At 41.4% G+C, this 15,842-nt stretch overlaps 1 protein-coding gene across 3 annotated transcripts in view; it reads right to left on the reverse strand.

Moving 5' to 3' along the window:
- Positions 1-537: 537 nt before the first annotated feature.
- Positions 538-15,842, reverse strand: part of LOC145352423 (poly(A) polymerase type 3) — a 74,876-nt gene continuing 59,571 nt past the window's right edge. For 2 of the 3 annotated variants that reach the window (XM_080202265.1, XM_080202267.1), the window contains 6 exons: positions 14,652-14,761; positions 13,138-13,340; positions 11,070-11,174; positions 6,589-6,666; positions 6,301-6,357; positions 538-5,337 (listed from right to left, as the gene is read on the reverse strand). In XM_080202265.1, coding sequence (XP_080058391.1) covers positions 5,242-5,337; positions 6,301-6,357; positions 6,589-6,666; positions 11,070-11,174; positions 13,138-13,340; positions 14,652-14,761 — 649 coding nt within the window. In that variant the 3' untranslated portion in view covers positions 538-5,241. The remainder of the gene's footprint in view (positions 5,338-6,300; positions 6,358-6,588; positions 6,667-11,069; positions 11,175-13,137; positions 13,341-14,651; positions 14,762-15,842) is intronic. The other variant, XM_080202266.1, reaches the window with a different exon arrangement.

Genomic DNA, 15,842 nt, shown 5'->3' on the forward strand with positions numbered 1-15,842 from the left:
GGAATGTACCTGCTACACTTGTGAACACAGAGTTCAAAACTGCATGACAGACCCAGTACAGAACACTCAAGTTGGGGAGAGTAATGTTTCAGCTTAATATTGGCCCTATACACACAACTGTGCCAAGATAAAAAAATGTTCGTAACTGAGTGCAGTTAGGACAAACGAGAAGCACATTTTACAGCTCTCAAAACACAATGTGCACTGAGCCATCATGCCTTAAGCCCAATGATGTCTGAATTGTAGTCACTGTCCTTCTGAAGGGATGGGCAAGAAATGCTGGCCTAGCCAGCAAACACACTTCCCACAAAATGAATAAAAACACAAACCACTAAATGCATGTAAAAAATAAGGTCCCACAACAATCAGTTTGCACATCTAACTGTGGGGCATTCCTTTAAAAGAACAGTGTCAACCTAGATTGTGTTCAAGTCTCTGGAATGGGACTCGAATCCAGAACCTTTAACTCCAAACAGAGCCATGCCTGGCACTAGCCAAGGCTGAACTGGGAGAACAAAGAATTCTAATATCACTCCATTGTGTGCTGCACTTTTTATTTTTTTTATTTTAAATGAAGAAATACATCTCTATACAAAATAGCTTCTGAAAATTACTAGTGTACAGACACTATGAAAAAAACAGAACTCCATCTGTGAGCCGCAGAGTACAGCTTGCGAAAGCAACAGTTAAACTGTGAGGAAGGGAAAACTATGACAAGTTCACCAACAATGAAAAAATAAAATAATTTAGCACTCATCTTGGCAGAACAATAGGTGCATTCACATTGAAGCTTTTTCAATTCTTGCTTGTCCACAAATAACCTGCCCAACCACAGTCAGCTTGATTTCACATTCAGGCAAGTAAACAGACATTTTGATCCTGAAGAGTGTGACAATTGTGAAATCTTTGATGTTTTAAAAACTTTGATTCAGTGAAAGCCAGTTAATGATCATCCTGTTCAATGGAAACAGGTCAGTCCAGCACCAATTCATTCACATGAAAATTTTTTAAAAAATGCTGGGAACTGTTTTATAACCATTATTCATGCAGTGTGGCAATGGAACCATCAATGGACAAAAGCATTCAAAACAGAAGCAACACTGTCAAAGGTTTCATTAAACATAGTTGGCTTAAACATCGAAACAGAGCACTCATGAAAGTCCCAGGCAGATATTGTAACTAGCACCATCAAGCAGCTTTCATATAACCTGTTGCTGCCGTATTAAAAAGACCCAGTGTTATGGAGTTCAAAGGGCCAATTTCCCACCTGGTCACCTACTGCAAACCTAAAAATGGGTTAATGCCATTAGCACAAAAAAGAAATGTTCCGGCCAACCAGGATGGGTAGATATAACTTGCAATATTTTCTTAATAGGAATGTTTGGAATAAAAGCTAAAGTTATTTGGCTGGGGTTGGGGGAGAATAGAAAAAGAGTTCCATTCTACTATATTTTAATATATCCCAAGAGGGAGTAAACTTAAGAGTATGCCATTAATTAATGGGAAGGTTAAATCAGCCTTATATACATCAATATCATACAAACCAGCATGTATGAACCCTAGCATTCCTGGACCCTGTGATGCAAATGCACGTTTACATAAAAGTGCATTTCATAACTCAAATGAGACAACACTGGCAGTGCATTGTACCAGTTATATGGCAAAAAGTTACTCCCTGCTATAAGCTGCACATCTTGGTGCGTTCAAAGGTTTTTCCTCCTCGACCCAATTTCTTAGGACGTTGGCAATAAAAATAAGACAATTTCTGTGATATCCATGTTATCAATGTCTCTCCAAAGACTCAGAAATTGGTTTCATGTAAATGCACGGCAAAATGAAACTCAAATCAGACATCACAATATATACTACAATCTACTACGCAAGCACTTTCATGGTTAGTCAGTATACATCTCATCTCTCCTATGTAAAATTAATTGGGATAACTTGCTGCTTACTAGACATGCAACTAGCTGGGGTAGCTCCTTGGGTGGAAAAGACCAGGATTAATATTTTTCTTTCCAATTTTCTGAAGCAAGGATCAGCCGTATTTCTTCTCAAATCACAAGAAAAGTCCTTTTTTCTACAATGGCAGAACAGACTTTCACAGAGAACTCACTTTCTTACCCAGTAACTGCTCCTCACTAAAAATTAAATTTTGAAACTGCCTGGTCAGCCACAGTGAACTGTAGTCCCAATACGCTACAAGAAAGCAAAGGCAAAGAGCTTCAAAGAACACCAGTCCATTGGCAGGTCCACTAAAAGGGAAACTACAGTTCTTTTTACCTCAATTATAGAGCCTCCCTCACCACCTCACACCCTTCGTATCAACAGAGGTGTTGAAAGGGAAACAAACCTATTCTTTTTAATTATTAGAACTGCTTCCATGTAAGTAGAATAATTTATATAGCTAAAGTTAAAGGGATTAGTCAGTAGCCACAGTCAATATTTTTTATAGTCAAAATAGTGCTGAGGGGCTGGGAAAATAAAAGCAATTCTCCATTTTGTGCAGAGCCTGCCTCGGTTGATCATCACTGATGTTGTAGTTTTTTAAAAAAATTACTGTAAGATGCTTTTCCATCCTAAAATACTTGGCAGTATCACCATGCACATCAAAATGTGGAAAAAATAAATACCTTTCAAAACAAAAGCCTGTAAGTTTCTGGGAGATCTTCCTAGTAAATGCTGATAGATGATTTGTTAAACAGACTTTAACCACTTACAGTATGACTAAAGTTAAAAGACAGAGACCTGAAAATACCCAAAACTCCTGAAAAATTAACTTATGCGTACAGATAATTTAGTTTGTGTTTGGAAGGATACATAGTTCAGCTCTGCCAGAGTGGGCCAACCATTTCACAATTAGAAATATTTTCCAGGACAGGAAAAAGAATAGGTTGCCTTTAGGAAGCAAGAGAGAAATGCATGTATACACATTTAATGCAAAAAATTATTTCAAATTCAGCTCATCACTCTCCTCCCAAATCCAGTTGGCCATATGGGGAGATCTAACTATCCACACTTGGATTTGAAACTTTGCAGTTTTGTTTTGAAGGGGGGACACAACAGGGAGGCGTATTTAAACTATTTAAATTTAATTAAAACAGTAAAATACTATTTGTACTTCCAAAAGCGCATTTCCATTGCCAAAAGTAAACATTTTTACCTCAAACTCTTCTTTTGTGATAAATTGATGAAAAATATTTTCAGGAATTATCAAATTCTATGCAAGCACGAAAAAATTAAATTCCCAGAGGAAACCTCATTAAAAACTCAAGCACAGAAGTTATACAATGGGGAACCACAGGATCTGGATCCCTACCTGCCAGCAGATGACAAGTTCAGAGTAAAGATTGACTGAGTGAAATGGTTATGGACTGAGCCAATAACAGTCACAATAATTGACTCAAATTCCAGCATGGCAAAATTTCAGCCACATGTTCTTTTTTCGCAATCTTTTCTTTTAAAAAGCTGCACATGCCAGATACTCAAACTGCTTGCACAGTCCAGCAAGCTATTCTTCTATAATTTGCATCTATAAATGCTAGCCGGACTTAGCAAAAAGAAATGTGAAACTTAGGGTTAAGATCATTTCTGACCTGTTTGAATGCATTAACCTTAGAGAAGTCTGTTTTTGAACATGTTGCCATGCATACCTCATGTTGTCATAACACATCCCAAAGCTTAAAAGCACCCAAAAGATTTTCCTTCATGTAGTTTTATGACACGATTTAAATCTGGACATTGAGAGATTTCAATTTACTTATCACATACCTGGAGAGTATCTACCCCATACATCCCTTCTAGAGGGACTTAAGTGATATAAATTGGAGGACCAGCAAAATAAAAAAAAAGCCACCTTTTTGTACTGATTGAAAGGAGGTTTTAGATTTTTAAAGTACTTCTATTGGTAGATCTTGGGAAAGGAAGTTATTTGCTTGTACACTGAGGATATTTAAGTGGAATTGCACGTGCGTTAGCCCATTGGTAACATTCATTTTTGGGTCGAATGGGTCGATGTAGACAATGGTACAAGACATAGGCCAGATTTCTAGCTGAACAAGAAGAGGGGAGTTCTAAACCCACATTGCCATGCTTCATGGATGCATAATGGCCATGCAGTTGCAAACCCATAAGCCATGCAAAGCACACAGTCTGCTTTTCCCAAGCAGGAGCAAATCACCTAGGAGTTTCGATCAATGTAAATACAGATGACTTCAATGTCAAATATGGATGAGTTTTGCATTGTGAATTCCAAATTGGCAAGGAATTGATTTAATATTTTAAAGCAGTGACTCATCCTAGTGGTAGCAGATATTAAACGCCACCCACTAAGGCTTGATTTGAAACCAGCTCCAAAAGAAATGTCCAGTGTCCTAACATGACATCCACCATCCTGAATTTAGCTCTTAAGCAAAATAAGTCCCGAACAGTCCCTGATAGTGGCATAAACAAGAAGTAGATAGTCAAATTAATATCTAATGATCAAAAAGCAGCACAAAAACAATGGAAGCAACTGGGAAATAAACTCTCAGAAGCTACTACCCCCTTTTCCAGGTCATAGGATGCCCCAGAAACAAAGCTCTGAATTTTTAGTTGGTATTAGAAAGAAAAGAAACAGCTGGATCACATATATTAAGTGCCCTGAAATCAATAATGGCATGGTCTGGTACAAGAGCCCTTCAATATTAAATCTCTCTCTCTCAATACCATCACTAACCTAAATTTACAAATAATGCCCATTATGACAGAACAATTGGTCAACAAAAATTTTTAAAATCTTTTCACAATTGCAAGGCAGTTTAAGAGCAAAGATAACAGGAAAAAGAAAAGTTATTGGAAAAAAACAGTTTCAACTAACATAACTGTTGCCAACACATCAGCAGTACTCCGCCAAGATGCACTCCCTGCATGACCAGTCAGTCCGCAATGCATCATCATCACTGGTCGAGTTCTACCAGACTCCAGATTCAACAATGATCAAGTCTTATAGGACATGTTTTAAAAAAAAAATCTACAGCCTTTATCGTCCAACTTCACCATATACCACGATCACCTGTGTTCAAAGAACTTCTTAAAATGTTTCCACGAAGGAAGCTGTAGCCAGCGATCAGATGACTCTTCCGGTAGATGTTTTGTTTTCACGTGTGTGTGTGTGTGTGTGTGTGTGTGTGTGTGGGAGGGGGTGCGCATGCGCGCACGCATCCTGGTTATTTATGTTCTATGGCCCCGAGATTGGTAGTTCTACCGATTCAGCCTCAGCTTTATCGAATTTTTAACTACTGGAACAGGGTTTACAGGAAGAGAAGAGACATCAGAAAGTTCTGTACTCGTTGGTTCCTGTGTAAAAAGAAAGACTAATTTATATATCAGTTCAATAGAGAGTGGCATCATGATTATCTGCTATCTAAGTGCAAATCTTTTCAACCAAACATTCAAGAAGTTCAATACAGCTAGGGTGTACAAAAACTTAAGGAATGTAGAGGACTGAACATTACTAGTATTCACTGTTTCCCTCAGCCCCACACTTTCATCATCCCCCGCGTAAAGCAATGAGATCCAAACTTAGTTGCTCACCTGTCCTTCCCTGGTTTGAGTTAATTTATGTTTGCACATTCGGGATTGTTCATCAAACCCTTTATTTAACTTTTAAAAGTGACAAAGGACAGGAGGAAAGTTGCAAAGAACTTAACTGTTAATTGTGGAAGACACTGGAAAAATCCCCAAGTGGGCTCTTGTATATCAAAGAGTATTGGTGCTGCAAGATCAACTTACAGCCAACAAAGTCTTGACATTGGCAGTTAGTGGTCTCAATCAGAAGATGAGCAACACAGCCCTCATTTCCAAGAATACACTTCCCCGCGTAACTTTCGTACCCGTAATACAATAGAAGTAAACTGGCAGGTGCTCACATGTAGCCCTTTTGCCCTCCATTAACTTTTCCATGTTAAAGAATTATGGTAATAATTTTAGAAACCCAAGCTTGGTGCCAAATCATAATTTCTTGATTGAATTCATTTGTCCTCAGTCAATGATAGATTTCACACATCAGGTACATTCAAAATACTCTGCATAAGCTGCTGCTCCTAACTATTATCCTGATTCAGAAGTACACAAGTGGGAGCAGCAGGACCATGTTCATCTGTGCCATTTCAAACAGTTACAAAGCTTACGAACACCCACTGCAAATCTATGTAAATAAATAAAGAATGCTTAATTAAGAGATACTGCTGGGTGGCCAGTCATTAAAGTAGGCCTCATTTGTTTGCAGTAATTAAACTCCACTACACATCACACAGTTACCTGTGAGGCAGAAGCCTTGGATGGGATTGGCATCAGCTTTTCTTCAGACTCAACATCCTGCAGAAAAAAGGAGTCAAATATATAATAGCACTTATCCAAATTATAGAAATGTGTTAATGCTGACCAGCTTGCACAAGATTAAACGTCCTATTTCTCTGAAGGCCATGAGTTTTAATTTTATTCCTCCTTTCATAATTTTCAAAGTATTTTTGTATGTTGAACTTTAGAGAACTTGGTTTTCCACGCACCTGTTAGAATTCAAAAGTTAAATTAGAAGCCATAGCTTACCTTCACATTTTCATCCATTTTTTTCTCACTGACAGGACTTTTCGAACAGTCACCCTGCTCCTTCACAGGGACAGATCCCTAGCAAAAAAGGAACACATTCAAGGGGCACTGATTGTTTAACTGGTTTACCCTAAATTTCAGATGTCATAAATAGGCAGCTAAAAATTAAACACAGAAATGGACACTGAATACTTGACCCATCTTCCCCAGTTTCTTTAGGAAAAAAAGAGAATTTACATTATGAAGTTGCCAGAAATGTTGGCAGGTGAACAAAATGCACAGTTGCCAAAGGAGGCAACTGAAGAAAGAAAAAGTAGCAAAGTGTGGGTGACTTAGGGACAAGGTTTCAAAGAGCAAGGGTATCATGCAGTGATGGACAACTTAGGCAGCTGAGTAGGCTGCATGAGTGGCCCTCCGGCTGAGTGGGCCGCAAGATTGAAATCAGACTTGTTCACCAACCACGACCAAGGATGAGTGAATACATTTAATATTCCAAATATTTCATAAGTTATAGAAAATGCTCAAGTAATTATACGTTAAGAACCATCAACTTCAAATGGTAAAGATGTTTATACTTTGGACACAGAGGAAACGCACGGCTCCCACAGTCAATGCTGCACCTCGCTTCACTTGCTTATGTTTTATGTTATATCAGTGTTATATCAGTAGGGGGGGAATGCTCCCCTAGATAGTTTCAATTGTGCTGAAGTTGCGCACGCCATGGCTGTTGGTGAGTTGCCAAATCTCTTACATTCTTTCCACCCACCATCTATTAGGTTATGGGCTGTCTGCTGCATCTCGGCCTTCAGTTGCCTGTAGGCTTGTCTGCTCCCGCTCTGGTGGAGTTGCTCGTTCTGGAAAGCTTTGCATTTGCAGTCTAAGTCGTCCTGATCTTGTTGAACCATTCTTGGTATTTCCTGGTTGAGAAAGCAAACATCTCCACACTGGTATTGATTATGGTGGCTTTTATGATGGATCAGGAATTGTGGACACTCCATAGCTCTGGTTCACTGGTTGATGCCAGGTTAGTTGTAAGGCACTGGTTGAGTAGACGTTCCTTCTCAGGGTCTTGTATTCCAGTGATATTGACAGCCTGAGGCAGAGTTTTTTCTGCCTTTACTGATTTGGAGCCAGGTCGATGGAGATAGTAGGGCAAATAGATAGGATGCAAGACTGGGTGGAGAAGTGGCAGATGGACTTCAACGTGGATAAATGTGTAGTGGTCCATTTTGGCAGGTCCAATGGGATGAAGGAGTACAATATCAAGGGTAGGACTCTTAGCAGCGTTGAGGAGCAGAAGGACCTTGGGGTCCGGGTCTATAGGACTCTTAAATCGGCCTCGCAGGTGGAGGATGTGGTCAAGAAGGCGTATGGTGTACTAGCCTTCATTAAATCGAGGGATTGAGTTTAAGAGTCGGGAGGTAATGCTGCAACTTTATAAGACCCTTGTCAGACCCCACTTGGAGTGCTGTGCACAGTTCTGGTCGCCTCACTACAAGGAGGATGTGGAAGCTATTGAGAGGGTGCAGAGGAGATTTACAAGGATGTTGCCTGGATTGGGTGGCATGCCTTATGAGGATAGGTTGAGGGAGCAGGGGCTTTTCTCCCTGGAGAGACGAAGGTTGAGAGGCGACCTGATAGAGGTTTATAAGATGTTGGGAGATATAGATAAGGTGAATCCTCGGAAGCTATTTCCCAGGGCTGAAATGGTCGCTAAGAGAGGACACAGGTATAAGGTGCTGGGGAGCAGGTACAGAGGAGATGTCAGGGATAAGTTTTTCACTCAGAGTGGTGAGCGAGTGGAATCAGCTGCCGTCAGTGGTGGTAAAGGCGAACTCGTTGGGGTCTTTTAAGAGGCTTCCGGATGAGTACATGGGATTTAAATGGGATTGAGGGTTATAGATAGGCCTAGTAGGTATGGATATGATCGACGCAACTTACGGGCCAAAGGGCCTGTTTGTGCTGTTGTGTTCTATGTTCCATTAAATCAGTCGGTGGCTCCAGTCATGGCGTGGGTGATGCAGACAATCTGTGACTCAAACAATGACGTAGTCAATTAGATACCAATGCTTGGAGCGGGACTGTTGCCAGAGGTTTTGTATTTACTTCTCTGACAGAACAAAAGAGTTTGTTACAAGATCATGGTCTAGGCACTTTGACAGGAGGAGGATTCCATTGGAGTTTGTTTTCCCTATGCCCACCCTGCCTAATACACATTTCCAAAGACTTGTGACCCTCCCAACTCTGACACTGAAGTCACTGAGGAAAATCCCTTTTGAGATGTGGGACACAGTTGGCCTAGGCAGAAGCAGAATGTCTTCTGTCTCATCCATTGCTTGCACGGTCAGGTCATGGGCTGTGACATGCTGCTTCTGGGTCAGAAGATGCACATTTACCCATGCACAGGGAGAGGGGGGAATCTGTTCCACAAAACATCTGACCAGTTTGCTTTTTTATGGTGAAGCTGACCCCGTGGGACAGTGTTTCTTTTTCAGAAGGTGTAGCCACCACCTTGTTTTTTAAGGTGGCCTTCTCCCGCTAGTCGTGTCTCATTCAGGGCAGTGATGTCAATTTTACAGTGCTGGAGCTTCCAGGGTATGATGGAGATGCAACTCAGGTCTGTCACAGCTGAAGATGTCCACAAGGGTCTTCATGATCTAGGACCCAAAATTCATTTGGGTGGGTTGGGCTCGAGGTGGAAGTTGCTTATGCATGGATTGTTTTAATGTGGGATAGCCGCTGCACACCTATCGCCGTACAGTCACAGTGGAGCAAAATCTTGGTCCAATGGCAGAAAGATCCAAAATGACTAGAGGCCAGGCTCTGCTGTAGGACAGGAACTAGCAAATGCTAATCACGGCAGGCAGATGGCTCCTCCCCAGGAGCAGGGGCCAGCCTGGCGAGTCACTGTTCTTGTTGGCCCCCAGCCTGTTCTTCTTTTTACTATGTCCGAAAACTGACTGTTTCACGGCAATGTGGACGTACGCTCTTCCCAGGCTACTTCACGGTGACGTGACTGAGTACACTCTCCCCAGACTGGTTCACAGCGACGTGACTCCAAGTATGCTCTCCCCAGTTTCACGGCAATGTGATTGCGAGGACGTTCTTTCCTGACATAGGACTACTTGCATGCTGAATAACAAACAGCTGTGATCACACCATCAATGGATCAGACCGTAGCTGTCCAGTCTTGCCACATCTGCCACGAATGGTGGTGGATAATTAAATAACTGGAGGAAATGGTTCCATAATCACCACACTCTCAACAGGGCTGGTGTCAAGGTCATTAAGTGCACGAAACAAGTATGGGGTACATGCAATTGCAATCATCTGCAGCCACTAATGGAGGATCCACCTTAAATCAAGCCTGAGGTCCTCAGCATTATGAGCAATTCCATTTGCTTTGAGAGATAAGAATTGGCCAAAGACACGGGATACAAAAGCTGTAGCCCCTGACGAGAGAGGATAACTATTTCCCATGGTGTTCAATGGCATTACCAATGAATCACCTCATTAACAATCCTGACAGTCACTCTTGGCTAGAAGTCTAACCAGAACAAACAAAAATACTGTCGCTACCAGAACAGAGCAGAAGTTGGGAATTCTGTGGCACCTTCTGAGTCCTCAAAACTGTTCACTGTTTGCAAGGCAAAAGTTAGGAATGTGACTGCCTGGATGAGACCAGCTCCAACAACACTAAAGCTCAATATCATCCAAGACAATACAGCCTCCTTAATTGTCATCCTATCCACCACTTTAAAACATGCACTCCTCCATCACCTATGCATAGTGGCTGCAGTGTATTACCCAATCTACAAGGTACACAACAGCAACTCAAGACTCCTTTACAGCAACTTTCAAACCTACAACCTCTGCTATTTTGAAGAAGGTGGGCAGCACTGCATGGGAACACCACCAGCTGTTAATTCAAAGCACACAGCATTGTAACTTGGAACTATACTGATGTTGCTTCACTGTCACTGGGTCAAAAACCTGAAATTCCCTTCCCAACAGCACATGGACTGCAGCCATTCAAAAAAGTGGCTCACCACCACTTTCTTAAAGGCAATATGTTAAATGTATAACAAATGTTTTCTTTGTCAGACACAAGTCCAGGAATGAATTAAAAAGTCAGGAAAAAGTATACATAAATTCTATGATAAATCAACAACCCAGGTTCGATTCCAGTCTTAGGTGGCTGCCTGCATGGAGTTTGCACGTTGTCCCTTGTCTGCATGGGTTTCCTCCCACAGTACAAAGTTGCTCATGTTAGGTGGATTGACCATGTTAAACTGCTTAGTGTCCAAAGGTGCACATGTAGGTTAGGTGGATTGGTTATGATAAATACACAAGGTTACAGGGATAGGGTGAGGGGGGGCCCTGGGATAAGATGCTCTTTTGGAACTTGAGTGCAGACTTGATGGGCTGATTGATCTCCTTCAGTACTGCAGGCATTCTATGGATTCTATGGTGCTACTTACATCCAGTTTCTTTCTCTTTGGTGAAACTTCAGATGCCTGTGCAGATGCTCTCTTTAAGTTCTGTGATGAATTTTGATCCATTGGTATACCATTCGTTGCAGGTTCCTAAACAATTACCAGGAAACAAGAGAGATGAGCTGCCTTTTGAATGCTATCCCTTTGAGATCAACCCAAGAAAAATCCAAATCTGTACCTGGTAACACAAAATGATAGTTTTGCACTACAATTAAGTGTGTATACATCTGCAGACTAAAGACAGAACATAAAGAACAGGAGTAGACTATCTAATCCTTCAATAATATCATTCAATATAATCATGATTGATCTTCTGCCTCAACTCCACTTTCCTAAACATGTAAAATAATTCCACACTTAAAATTCTGCTCCTTCAAAATTGGAGTACAAATACTAAATCAAGAATTTATCACCTCAACATAGAAAGACTGCCCTTATCTTGGCCTTTGGACCAAGATGCCAGCAGTTTCACCCAAGCAACATCTGAGCCAATCTCACCCTGCTAACCAGCAATTTAAACGAAAAACATGCAAATTTACAGGATCAATATTTTTGGTCATTTTCACATAAAATTTTATACTGTGAATATCTAGCTAAAAATCTGTCAAAATATTCACCAATGGCAGGGCCAGTTATTTCAACGGGATAGCAGGAATTAAACTCAAATTCTGTTTCTTATCACTACTCAATTATGCGGTGAATCAGATTTTCCTCTGCTAACCCTTCATACAAGGATTGAGAGTCTGTGGTAAAACAGCAATCAAACTGTTTGTGGTCAAAAAACACCAATTTCATAGACTAGACTAAGTCAAATTTTAGAACCACACTGCAAGATGCAGCTTCTGGATAGGTTAAAAAGAAAATCAGCCACATCTGCCAGTTCCAAGATACAATATGCAAATACCTCCTAGTTTTAGCAAGTCAACTGACCAGTGTTTTTATGAGGGCTTTACATTTTCAATAAATAAATCACAGACCTCGTTTGGTGAAAAATGAAACTATTGAGTTGGAGCCATAATTTGACAAATTATGCAAAATAATGACAAAAGTGTCAAATACACTTTGTGAACTGTTTTAACGGTGTATAATAATTTTAAAAAGCAGCTACACGCCAGTCCCTGAAACTCCAAACCACACTAATGTTTTTGCTAAGAAGTGGCTTGATTTAGTTTTCTGAGTGTCTGATACAACAGGAACCCATCATCATGTCTATGTTCTGTACCACTGAAAAAATCCATATTGCAGGCGACATGGTGGCCCAATGGTTAGCACTGCTGCCTCTCAGTGCCAGGAACCTGGATTCAATTCCAGCCTCGGGTCACTGTGTGTGGAGTTTGCACATTCACTGTGTCTGCGTGGATTTCTTCTGGGTGCTCCAGTTTCTTTCCACAATCCAAAGATGTGGGGGTTTAGGTTTATTGGCCATGCTAAATTGGCCCTAGTATCAGGGGGAATAGCAAGAATAGGGCTTGGTGGGATTGTGGTCAGTGTAGACTCAATGGACCAAATGGCCTCCTTCTGCACTGTAGGGATTCTATGATTTTATGAGACATTTTATTTAGCACAGTAATCCAGAAGTTTACATTCATAGTATGGAGAAGTGCTTTCTTGGTTAAACCAAAAGTTAACACAGAGCACTGACAAGTTTCTTACCATTTGCCATTTCATAAAAATCCCATCCAGTAACTTTCAGGTTAGCTGGATGCAAATAGGCAGAATCCAAGCCCTTCAATGATAGCTTACTTCTAAGGTTGTATCATTGAGCCAGATTAGCTGGACATTCACTACCCAAATCAACAGCATCCCTGAACAATGCACATCTGCCCCATTCAGGCATCAAGCTTGGAGAACCAGCTTAGTTTCACTCACACTCAGAAGACTTCTTTCTCTTTTCCTTCTAATAATCCCCGAAGAGACAATAAATCAAACTGTTTAAGCTGAACAGTGAAAACGGCAAAAAACTAAAGCAGAAACAAATTTGTTAGTTAGAATTGAAAATGCACCCATTTTGAGATCCTCAGCTGTGGGAAATACAGAAAATCAGCTTACAAACCTCCTTTGTGGATTCATTTGTAAGTGGTGACGCCGGTCTTTTCTTCCCAGAGGCAACGGGACTGGATGCTTTTGTGGCTGCACTTGGAGATTGATTGCTAACACACGTAGACAAAACCCAGTTGATTGCTGACTTTGGCTGTGCAGTAGAAGTAGGTATGGGAGAGGCCTGAGGAATGTGATCACTGGACGACGAAGATGAGCCTAGGAGAGAGAGAAAATAAAGCCATGCAAGTTACTTAACTATTCACAAATGAACTTGGAATTTCACTATCCCACAAACACAGGAAACTGAAGCACCCAGATTTCCAATGCCCTTCAGGCATTACTCTCCCTATATTTAGGTCCATTCAAACCCTCTACTGTCATTGTGATCTTTTCCTTTGAGAACCAGTTCAATCACCACATATACTTAGAACAATGCTTTCCTCCAATAAGGGAGGAAAAACCTGTGCCTTCACAAAATCAGTGTGAGATCAAGGAATTCTCCCTTCTCTGTATACAAAGCCTCGTCTCAGCCGCAAGTTTCTGCCTATACCTAGCATAGATATCAAATGAGAATGCAGCAGAGAAATCATAATTCAACCCAGTCAGATGAGAAGCAGATTGAGAGTGATGTTCCCTTTAAGCTATGTGGATGCACTGCCATATAATGCAGGGAACAAACAGACTCCATTAAAAAAAAGTCCCTTTCAGAATTGATGCACATGCATCAATATCAAAGAGCTACACAGTGCAACAAGCACAGTAAAATAAATTAAAAGGAAAAATTGGTTGCGGGGCGGGGGGGCTTTGCAGTATTAGCTAAACTTCCTTGAAAGTGACTAAATGACAACTGAAACTGCAAAATAGACAAATTGACAGAATCCCTATAGTGTGGAAGGAAACTATTTGGCCCATCGAGTCAGAGTAGCTTATCCAGAACCTATCACCATAACCCCACATATTTACCCCATTAATTCCCCCCTAACCTACACATCTTAGAACATTAAAGGGGCAATTTAACATGGCCAATCCATCTAACATGTATATCTTTGGACTATGGAAGGAAACCAGAACACAGGCATGGGGCTAATGTGCAAACTCCACAGTCACGCAAGACTGGAAGTGAACCTGGATCCCTGACGCTGTGAGGCAGTATTGTTAACCACTGTCACCTATGCCACCCATCTGTTGTCAGAGCACCTACTCCATAACCTACACGATAGTAGAAAATACAATACCCCTGTAAAGCTCTTGACCCCATAAAACAAGCATTTTGTTTTTAAGGGGGTGGGGAAAAGATGGCAACATATTTACTCGAGACATAACAGGCAAGTTAAGTGATTTTTATGACCAGGTACTGTCTGACCTCACTGAGCCCTGGTACAGCAAGAATTCAGGAAAAGTAAAAGAATACAGCTACAGTAGGAAGATGGCATGTATCTCATTAAAAAAAAAGTTTAGGAAAGCTCATCCTTCAACTACACACTCCTTCATTCAATTTCTATTCCAATAACAAGGATTGCTACTTACCCCCTGAGCTGGGAATGGAATTTCTTTTGGAAGGACTAGTCTCTGATTCCACCTGGGCTTCTGAATTCTGTACACTGATCGCATTTGTCGTCAATGCAGCAGTAACAGGACTGTATCAAATAAGAAAAATTATTGAACAGTACATCCATGCATGACTAATGGCCATGAAAATACAAGACAAATTCATACAGGATCGTGCATGGGGATTTTAAAAAAAACACTTTCATTCTTCCAAGATGTCATTTATTTCAATTTATTCACCTGTAATTGGTGCAATGAGTTTCATCAGATACAGCAACGGAAAACAGTAGCCCAGAGGCTGGCTAGGGTGAACGTTGGACCCTTAGAGGATTGGGGGAGGGGGGAGACTTAGTGGTAGGGGATGGGGAAATGGCTGAGGTCTTGAATAACTTTTTTGTTTCGGTCTTCACGGAGGACGACGTGAATAATTTGCCGGGTGTTAGCAATGGAAAGGTGGTAGGACTGGAGGGTCTCAATGACATTATTGTTACTAGAGAGGCGGTGCTCGACAGACTGGAGGGACTGATTGTGGACAAGTCCCCAGGACCGGATGGAATGCATCCGAGGGTTCTGAAAGAAATGGCGGAGGTGATAGTGGATGCCTTGGTGGTTACTTTCCAAACGTCACTGGATTCCGGGGAAGTGCCGGAAGACTGGAAAACGGCTGATGTTACGCCGTTGTTTAAGAAGGGTGCCAGGCAAAAGGCGGGGAATTATAGGCCGGTTAGTTTAACGTCTGTTGTAGGTAAAATGTTAGAATCCGTCATCAAGGAGGAAATAGCGAGGCATCTTGAGGGGAATTGCTTGATAGAGCAGACGCAGCACGGTTTCATTAAGGGGAAGTCGTGTCTGACAAATTTATTGGAGTTCTATGAGGATGTGTCTAGGGCAGTGGATAGAGGAGAGACGGTGGATGTGGTCTTTCTTGATTTTCAGAAGGCGTTTGACAAGGTACCTCACAAGAGGTTATTGCAGAAGGTAAGGGGGCATGGAGTTGGGGGTAGGGTGTTAGCGTGGATAGAGGATTGGCTGTCAAACAGGAGGCAGAAAGTGGGGGTTAATGGGTACTATTCGGATTGGCGGTTGGTGACTAGTGGAGTGCCCCAGGGGTCGGTGCTGGGGCCTCAGCTATTTACCATTTATATAGATGGTCTGGAGGAGGGAACCGAG

The sequence above is a fragment of the Carcharhinus amblyrhynchos genome, chromosome 14 (genome assembly GCF_965287045.1).
Source record: "Carcharhinus amblyrhynchos chromosome 14, sCarAmb.v2.hapA, whole genome shotgun sequence".
In the NCBI taxonomy this organism is placed as follows: domain Eukaryota; kingdom Metazoa; phylum Chordata; class Chondrichthyes; order Carcharhiniformes; family Carcharhinidae; genus Carcharhinus; species Carcharhinus amblyrhynchos.